At 42.7% G+C, this 10,307-nt stretch overlaps 1 protein-coding gene across 1 annotated transcript in view; it reads left to right on the plus strand.

The window, feature by feature from the left end:
- ZFPM2 (zinc finger protein, FOG family member 2) overlaps positions 1-10,092 on the plus strand; it is a 314,865-nt gene extending 304,773 nt beyond the window's left edge. Inside the window, exons 4-6 of the mRNA XM_081111219.1 lie at positions 721-927; positions 2,809-3,033; positions 6,578-10,092. Of these exons, the coding sequence (XP_080967345.1) occupies positions 721-927; positions 2,809-3,033; positions 6,578-9,069 (2,924 nt within the window). The 3' untranslated portion in view covers positions 9,070-10,092. The remainder of the gene's footprint in view (positions 1-720; positions 928-2,808; positions 3,034-6,577) is intronic.
- The last annotated feature ends 215 nt before the right edge of the window (positions 10,093-10,307 follow it).

Genomic DNA, 10,307 nt, shown 5'->3' on the forward strand with positions numbered 1-10,307 from the left:
TCATTTAAACAAATCTTTATTTAAATAAGCCTTTTTGAAAAGGATCTTTGGCCTATCTTCTTTTCAGGAAGTTCAATCAGGGTAAATGGAGATAAAGAAGCCACATTATAAGGAACATTATATAAGTAAAAATCACTCAGCCAGAAAAAAAAATGTCAACAGACATAAAGGGTATAAAACTAACGAAATTTTGTCTTCACTTTCTAGATTTTAGGAGCTTTTATTTACTTGTTTTATAGTTTGGGATCATCTGGTATTGATATAATGAAGTATTTTGGGAAGAGTGTGTGAGTGGGGGGAAAGAAATAACTTCTTACTTCCATAAGGTACAGAAAGAGCAACTTCAGAAACTCACCTGAAGGAAACGTTTGCGGTTGATTCCTACCATGCTTGTTCTTAGGCGGGATACCATGTCACGATTAAGGCAAGCCCAGAAGGCAGAGTTGACAAAACTCTCTAGAGGTTATGCCTAGGCTTGTTTCTTAGTCTTCTCTTACTATTGACCACCGACCAGTTCATTGAATGCTAGGAGTACCATTTTTCACATGGTAGGGAAGAGGAGTCCAGCTGTTGTCCTGGTCAAACACTACCCCCCTCCCCCACCTCAGTTGAAACTGATGTGAAAAACATGAGAATGTGCTTTTGACATCAATCTAATAACAGCAGGATGGAGCATTCTATGTCAATTCTATCTTCCTCTTCTTTTTTCCTTCTTAACAGGGGGTCAGCTTTGGTGCACAACGACGAAGGCCATCTCTGAGGGTGAAGAGCTAATTGCCTTTGTGGTGGATTTTGACTCAAGGCTCCAAGCTGCCAGTCAGATGACTCTTACAGAAGGGATGTACCCAGCCCGCCTGCTGGACTCAATTCAGCTGCTTCCTCAGCAAGCGGCCATGGCTTCTATTCTGCCTACAGCTATTGTCAATAGTAAGTGCTGAGTGCAATAGCCCAGTGCGGTTGCTTTGTAGTGGTGATGGTATTTATGGGGAGAAAAAAATGTCTACTGACAGGCATCCAGGGACAGACTCTACGTTTCAGTTAATCTTCTCTCTAACTCTGTGTGGGTTTGCTTCTCATGTGAGTATAAAAAAATACTTTAATTCATTCATTTCAGGTTGGATTCCTGAACGTCAGACACAAAAAGCTGACATTCTAAACCAGTTAAACAACATTCAAGGCTACTGTGTAGCTGTGAGAAGCCCAACAGCTTTCTTGATGCTTTTATAGTAGAATGCTTGTGGTATTCTTTAAAGGCAATAGAGTTAAAAACTTAAAGGAAAAGAATGCAATTCACATTTTGATTAGATAGCCAGTCATTGTGCCTCAGTGGTTGAAGAGGTCCCCTGTTCTACCCTGGGTCAAGCCACATGTGTTGTGGGCTTTATCCCCAGTAGGGAGCATGCAGGAAGCAACTGATTAATGGTTCTCTCATTGATGTTTCTCTCTATCCCTCTCCCTTCCTCTCTCTCTAAAATAATATATATATATTTTAAACTTTTGATTAGATATACTAATGAAGAGGAAGTTTAGCCTGGATAGATCAAGACATCAGCTAATACAAAAAAAAAATACATATAAGTTTAGAATGCTTTATATGGAGAAATTTTAAATATGCCCTGGCAAATATCCTTTTATATTTGTTAAAATGACTATTGAACTTAGGTTGTATTTCTTGAACATGCAAAGTGACACTGTATGTGACAGAAAATCAGTGACCTAGGAGTCTGAAGATCTGAGCTATACACTCAGCTCTGCTTTTATCTAGCTCTGTGAGAAAACATGAGTAGCAGTTACATCTGAAGAGGAAAATAGATTCTAAAGCTAGTAGGTAAGTAAAATATTACATTTAGTCAAAAATGTCCTTGAAAATCCCTGAGACTCTGAATGATGCAGAATGGAAACCTAGAGACTGCAATGTTGTCTTGATATGAATATATATTTACATATATAGATTCAGCAATAATTATATTCTTACTGTAACAGCATCCTGTAGAATAAAGACATTTTCTTTCAAGTATATGTGAGATTAGTCTGCATCCAACCAGTGGATCCAGAGGACCCAAACCAAGCTACGATTTTTGGATTTCCTTTATATAAATGTAGTTATTTTCTTTAATGAGCCTTTACTTTGATTCAGATAGTGAGGAACGTGAAATAACAGAAGCCCAACTTGAATTTGAGGCGAAAAGGTTTGTTCCCAGGGACACTAGGGGTACCTCAGATGATTGTGATACTCCAATGTGTGAATGTTAATTGTAATCATATTTAAGATTATACTTGGTTTGCTTTCTGTAGCAAGATAACTATTAATCCCAAATAAATCAGCATAGATGCACACGGCCTTCATTCTCACTCTGAAATAAGCTCATCAGTTAAACTCATCCTGCTTAAATGGACCCTTTATTAAACAATGTGGCCCTCTGGATAGTGTTAATGCAACTAACTTGGTGAGAGAGGCTAAATGATAGACAGCGGTAGCATATGATTTTGTATATGATCTTAATTTGAAATTCTATCTTGCATTTGTTGTCCCTTTCATTCACTAGAATTTGATCATTAGTTTTCTCCTCATCTCCTCAACACCATCGCCTTCACTAACATGGATTTCACCAACTATACAATTTACAAATCACAAGTCAGCTCTTTCTGCCAAGTTTTAGACCTCTGTTGCAACCTCTCCCACGTTCCTCTGTATTTTTTATAGGAATTTTTAAACCATATATATATGATGTGACCATGTATCCTAGGGTTCCTGGATTAGCCCCTAAATGGGCAGCAGCTAATGCGTCCCTGTGTTTTTGTCTACAGAGGATATATTCCCTTGTAAGTCCTGTGGCATCTGGTATCGGAGTGAGCGGAACCTGCAAGCCCATTTGATGTACTATTGCAGTGGGAGGCAACGGGAAGCTGCTCCAGTGTCAGAAGAAAGCGAAGACGGTGCTGCTCAGACTTCCAGCCTGTGTCCCTTCCCACAATGCACCAAGACTTTCTCAAATGCCCGAGCTCTAGAAATGCACCTGAACTCACACAGTGGTAAGTGCCTCCCATGTTTCCTCTTTTGCTCCAGGAGACTCCATTCTTTACATACATACATGCATACATCTATAGTCTAACTATATCTACAAATAAGATTAAAATCTAACTGGTTGGATCAGCTAGCTGGTTATGTCACTTATTTTCCACTCAAAGGACTTGGGTCTGAACTCTTTTCTAACAGCTACTGTCCTCAGATTGCAGGCCAATTCTTTCTTTCTTTCCTTTTTTTTTTTTTTTTAACTGAAGTAAAATAGCATCATTTTAGAAACTCTCAATACCCTTTGTACATTGTCATTAATATTCATTGATTTCAGTGTCAAGTGATCTTTGCAAACTGACCATACTGTTATCCACATGGCAGGGGGAAAAATAGGTATATAAAAAGAAGTATTTCCTGAATTGGAATAAAGCTGTCATTTTGATAGGTCCAATTAAAATCACACTTGAGAAAAATTAACTTTTAAATGTGGATCTATAAAATGCTCTTGACTTCCAGAGTGCACATCATAACAGCTTAGTTGATTTTTTGACATAAAATCACTTTTAGTCCTGTTTTTAAATTCCTTAAGAAAAATTAGTCTAGAAAACAAATAAGTGTGTTTCTGTTTTAAGCCCACTCTTAACAGCAAGGTGGCAACCATTCCCATTTATTTTGGAATCGTAGGCCCAATTGTTAGTATCATCACATAGTATTCAAATTTTCCTATTTTTTTAAATTGAAGCTAATAGAATTACATTAATTTCAGATATCTCTAGGAACATTCTTGAGTAGGGCAAAACAAGTTTGAGGGATCACAGTTCTTCAGCACCTATAATACAAAATTTGTAGGCTACTTCTGGGTGACTTTCTTCACTGGTTTTGCTGCAGGTGAATAAATAAAAAACTGAAGTTGGTGCTGCGTTGTAAACAAACCAGCTCCAACCTCCAATGTTCTAGTGCAGCACAAGCTTCTGTCTTTGAACCTATAGAAATCCTCAGTGTCCTTTCTACTCGTTCTCTTCCCTTTCCCTACAAATGAGCTGTCTTCATGTAGGTGATACAGCAGGGGAAGTAGAAACAGGTTGGTGGTCTCAGATGGTAAGCCACGTACAAAACAAAAACAGGGGGATCTTTTCAGCTGGATAGAAGAACGAGTATTGGATTACTTAAGGAGAAAGAGAGATAGGGCTAAGAAATTCCTTTTTATAGCTATAGGACCAGGTTTCTCTGCCATGTTTTCACCTTATAAATATAAAAGGCAGTTCTCATTTTAGTCTCGAGTACAGAGAGGATGAGGCAAGCCTGATTTAACTATGAACCAACAAATGGGGACTAGAGTTAACCTTAATGAGTAAAAGTGTCTGGATCTCAATTTCAATGCATCCGGGGAAAGGGATCCCCCACTCCACCACCGAGCAATTATCTAGAAACCAACTGGGTGTCCTGCAATTCAACTAAATTCTGACACTATCTACCCAGAGTTAGCATCCGATCCCACCAGTTAAGGACTCAAGACAACCACCCCAGTTCAGATGTTAATAGCAAGTCCAGATTGTTACCTGTGCATCTGACCAACTGGTGGCTATAAATCAGAGATTGCCAAGACCCCTTCCTTGGGTTTGAATACTTTATTAGAGTGGCTCATGAAACTCAGAAAACCCATTTATTCACTAGATGACCAATTTATTATGAAAGGAAATAACTCTGGGACAGACAGATGGAAGAGATACATAGGGCAAGGTATGGGAAAAGGATGAGGAGCATCCATGCCTCCTCAGAGTATGCCATTCTCCCCTAATCTACATGTTCACCAGCCCTGAAGCTCTTTGAACCCAATCCTTTTAGTTTTTTGGTTTTTTAAATATATTTTATTGATTTTTTTACAGAGAGGAAGGGAGAGAGACAGAGAGTCAGAAACATCGATGAGAGAGAAACATCGACCAGCTGCCTCTTACACACCCCCCACCGGGGATGTGCCCGCAACCCATGTACATGCCCTTGACCGGAATCGAACCCGGGACCCTTCAGTCTGCAGGCCGACGCTCTATCCACTGAGCCAAACCGGTTTCGGCAATCCTTTTAGTTTTTTATGGAGGTTTCATTATTACATAGACATTAAATCATTGGCCATTGCTGTTGAATTTATTCTCTAATCACTCAACCCCCTCCCAGGAGGTTGGGGGTGGGGAAAGACTGAAAATTTCAATCCTTTAATCTGGATTTCCTTACCCTGCCTCCCCTCTTCCCCCCCCCCCCCCCCCCCCCCCCCCCAACAAGCCTCCAACCCTTAGGTTACCTAGGGGCTTTCCAAAGGCCACCTCATTAACATAACAAAGATGCCTTTATCATCTTATCACAGGAAATTTTAAGGATTTTAGGAGCTGTGAGCCAGGACCCCTGTACAAAGGCCAAATATATATAAGAAATAAGTTAATAGCACAAATTGTTTCTGGTGAAAATGGGTTCTTACAGTGTCACAAGAAAGAAATTTCAAAGGGCACATGCTTGGGAGAAGTTTAAACAGAGTGGCAAGATTTAATGGGGTGAAGGGAAATGATATGCCCTAGGGGATATAGAGGGCGGGCAGGTTCTAGCAGCAACTGCTCGGAGATGCTTGATAATCCTCCTTATAGTCTTCATTTTTGGAAGGATCAGGATTGCTTGGAAACTATCCAGTCTACTTCCTGAGTTTTTCCCGGACTTGTGCTGCCCCCTCCCACCCCAACCAATCCCTTTCCTGGACCATCTGGAGTTCTGTGCCCTTATCCAGTCTGATTCTTTTCCCAGCTAGGCTCTGTCACCATTTTGGCTCCTCCTGTGCATGTCCCAAAGTTTTGCTGCCTCATCTGGTTTCTACTGCCCATGCACTTACCTCCCCCGTGCCATCTTGGTTTCTACTGCACATATGCCTAGCAAAGGAATTTCCCCTGCTGTTCTTTTTGTTTGTTTGTTTTTAAGTATGTTTTTATTGATTCCAGAGAGAGAAAGGGAGAGGGAAAGAGAGATAGAAACATCAATGATGAGAGAGAATCATTGATCCGCTGCCTCCTGTACGCCCCCCTACCGGGGATGAGCCTGCAACCTGGGCACGTTGCCCAATCAGGAAACAAACTGTGACCTCCTGCTTCATGGGTCAATGCTCAACCACTTAGCCACATGGGCCGGGCTCCACTGTTGTTCTTATCCCTTCCTCGGTAATCCTGGCTAATGACCGGTGACCAGTTCTTCCTGCCCACGTCTTTGGAGGATGCAGTAGTCCCCTGCGGAGCCTGTGAGTACGGTAGCTTCCTAGTGAATGAGGCTTAATGTCAGATTCAGCTCCCTAGTAGATGAGGTTTAATATCGGATTCAGCTCCCTGGTTTATTAGGCTTAACGTCTGGTTCCCATTGCTTCCTTCCTTTATTAATGACTAGCTAACTACTTACACTAACACAATGAGATTCTGAAAGATTTCAATTCATTCCCGTTGTATTGAAGGCATTAGGTCATTGTAAAGGTTCCCATCATTACAAAACCAGCGCATGAAGTTCTCAGTACTCTTATTTTGTGTGTCTCTCCAGGAGTGAAAATGGAAGAATTCCTCCCCCCTGGCGCGAGCCTGAAATGCACCGTCTGTAGCTACAATGCTGATTCTGTGATCAACTTTCACCAGCACCTGTTCTCCCATCTCACTCAAGCTGCCTTCCGATGCACGCACTGCCACTTCGGCTTCCAGACTCAGAGGGAGCTATTGCAGCACCAGGAGCTCCATGTCCCTGGAGGCAAACTTCCCAGGGAAAGTGACATGGACCACTCTCCCAGTGGCACCGAAGACAGCGTACAGCCAGCCCCAGACTTGTTGACCAGAAGCGAACTCCCCCAGAGCCAAAAGGCCATGCAGACTAAAGATGCGAGCTCTGACACAGAGCTGGACAAGTGTGAGAAAAAGACTCCGCTCTTTCTCACGAACCAGAGACCGGAGCTACAGCCCACGGCAAACAAACAAAGCTTTTCTTACACGAAAATAAAGTCTGAGCCCTCTAGTCCAAGACTTGCCTCATCTCCAGTGCAGCCTAATATCGGGCCTTCTTTCCCTGTGGGTCCTTTTCTCTCTCAGTTTGCTTTTCCCCAAGATATCACGATGGTCCCTCAGGCTTCAGAGATCTTAGCCAAGATGTCTGAGCTGGTACACCGGCGACTGAGGCACGGGAGCAGCAGCTACCCTCCCGTCATTTATAGCCCCTTGATGCCCAAGGGGGCGACTTGTTTTGAGTGTAACATAACTTTCAACAATTTGGATAATTATCTGGTGCACAAAAAGCATTACTGCAGCAGCCGATGGCAGCAGATGGCCAAGTCCCCGGAGTTCCCCGGCGTCTCAGAAAAGATGCCCGAGGCCGTGAGTCCCAACACCGGCCAGACCTCCATCAACCTTCTCAACCCGGCCGCTCATGCGGCCGACCCTGAGAACCCGCTTCTGCAAACATCCTGCATCAACTCTTCCACCGTTTTAGATTTGATTGGGCCCAACGGGAAGAGCCACGACAAGGACTTTTCTGCTCAAGCTAAGAAGCTCACCACCTCCAGCAGCAATGACGATAAAATGAATGGGAAACCCGTTGATGCAAAAAACCCCAGCGGTCCCTTAGTGGATGGGGAAAGTGACCCAAACAAGACCACCTGTGAAGCTTGCAACATCACCTTCAGCCGGCACGAGACGTACATGGTCCACAAACAGTACTACTGTGCCACCCGCCACGACCCGCCGCTCAAGCGATCTGCTTCCAACAAAGTGCCTGCCATGCAGAGAACCATGCGCACGCGCAAGCGGAGGAAGATGTATGAGATGTGCCTCCCCGAGCAGGAACAGAGGCCGCCCCTGGTCCAGCAGCGCTTTCTGGACGTGGCCAACCTCAGCAGTCCTTGTACCTCCGCTCAAGAACCCGCCGAAGGGCTCGGAGAGTGCTACCACCCAAGATGTGATATCTTCCCAGGAATTGTCTCCAAGCACTTGGAAACGTCTCTGACCATCAACAAATGCGTCCCGGTTTCCAAATGCGAGGCTGCCCACGCCAGTGTTTCCTGCCTAGAGATGGACGTGCCCATCGATCTCAGCAAAAAGTGCTTATCCCAGGCCGAGCGGGCGACCACGTCGCCCAAGAGGCTGCTGGACTACCACGAGTGCACCGTGTGCAAGATCAGTTTCAATAAGGTCGAGAACTACCTGGCCCACAAGCAGAATTCCTGCCCGGTCACTGCCCATCAGCGGAATGACCTGGGTCCGCTCGACAGCAAAGTGTTTCCGAACCCAGAGAGCGAACGCAGCAGCCCCGACGTCAGCTATGAGAGGAGCATCATCAAGTGTGAGAAGAATGGGAACCTGAAGCAGCCTTCCCCCAACGGGAACTTGTTCTCATCCCACTTGGCCACCCTGCAAGGCCTGAAGGTCTTCAGCGAAGCCGCGCAGCTCATTGCTACAAAAGAAGAAAGCAAACATTTGTTTCTGCCGCAATGCCTTTACCCGGGGGCAATCAAGAAGGCAAAGGGAGCCGACCAGCTTTCCCCGTATTATGGGATAAAGCCGAGCGATTATATTTCTGGTTCTCTCGTCATCCATAACGCTGACATCGAGCAAGGCACAAATGCAGAAAATGAATCTCCCAAAGGCCAGGCTTCCTCGAATGGGTGTGCTGTGCCCAAGAAGGATTCCCTGCCTTTGTTGCCCAAAAATAGAGGCATGGTAATAGTCAACGGTGGACTGAAGCAAGATGAGAGACCTGCCACCAACCCACAGCAAGAGAACATTTCCCAGAACCCTCAGCATGAAGATGGCCACAAGTCTCCCTCTTGGATCTCGGAGAACCCATTAGCCACGAATGAGAACGTCTCACCAGGCATGCCCTCCGCGGAGGAACAGTTGTCTAGTATAGCGAAAGGTGTGAATGGCTCCACCCAGGCTCCGACCAGTGGGAAATATTGCCGGCTGTGTGACATCCAGTTCAACAACCTCTCGAACTTTATAACTCACAAGAAGTTTTATTGCTCATCACATGCAGCGGAACACGTCAAATGAAATAACGAGCCAACTAGAGACATCAGTCACCTTTGGTACAGTGTTTAGTACGTTGTGCTTCCCAGTCCAGAAAGGTAACAACAGAAACAAAAGCTGTTGTGAATTACATCTGGGCAAATCAGGAGAGAAGTCATCATGGCCGAATTGAAGACTTAAGGTATAATTTCATTACAGTCCATTAGTAACGTGTATTATTGGTGCCATTTTCAAAAAGAATTAATTTATTTTACCAGCAGTATTCATAGCTGTGGTTATGTTATTTTTATTTAAAAAAACTTTATATTAAAGTCATTTGTAATGTTATTGTATAGTTATTGTGTAGCACATATGGTTTGCACTGTATAGTAGCTTTTAAAGAAAATAGTCACAAACAATACAGAAAAGCATTTTAGAAATAGCTTCAAAAGCACTTGTGTACCTTGAGTTCTTCTTATATGCTGTTGCAGATAAACGTATATGCTAAAATATAACTTGCAAAGATGTTCTAAGTACACATGCTATAAGTTCGCCTTAAGATTTCAATTCTTGGATAATCAGGCTCTGTTTGCACTTTATATTTTAGCAGATACAGTCTCTTAGTCACTAGGCTTTGCATTTGTATGTAGCCGTATGTTTCTGTCCATTTTCTTAATCTTAAACATGTATGTTAAATGAAGATGGCAATTTTTTTCTTGTATAGTACTTGTATTTTCTTTCGCTGATGCAGCTCTGTCTCAATTTTTAAACCTTTGCTGTTACATGCAATACTTTGTAAAGAATGAACAAAATTACTGGAAGCAGTATTGTAAGTAAATGAAGTAGTATTAATCAGTTTTATCTTTTGAAAGGCACAGTCTAAATCGAAACCCTGAACTCAATGCTGCAAGTATGAATTTAATTCATATATAAGATCTATTTAAATATAATAGTAGCAATACTGCACCTGGTGATCACAAAGATAATGTTCTACTTCTGATAGAAATAATTTCTCAACAAATGTTGTTACTATGCATGTATATGGATGGAATAAAATTCCAGATTGTTGGAGAAGTTTGGCATACTTTTTTTTTTCTTTAAGATACAAGAGCAACCCCATATATGATGAGAATCGGTTCCCAACAGCATTAATAGCTGTAATAACCAGTAAAGCAATAGATTGTCCTTTCTGTGTGCCTAATTAATATAACTTATTATATTAAAATGAACTGGAGACTCCAGGCTCTGAAGCTAGAAAAGTTCTTCATTATAACTATATATAA

This window comes from Myotis nattereri (genome assembly GCF_964212035.1).
Source record: "Myotis nattereri genome assembly, chromosome: 17".
Lineage (NCBI taxonomy): Eukaryota > Metazoa > Chordata > Mammalia > Chiroptera > Vespertilionidae > Myotis > Myotis nattereri.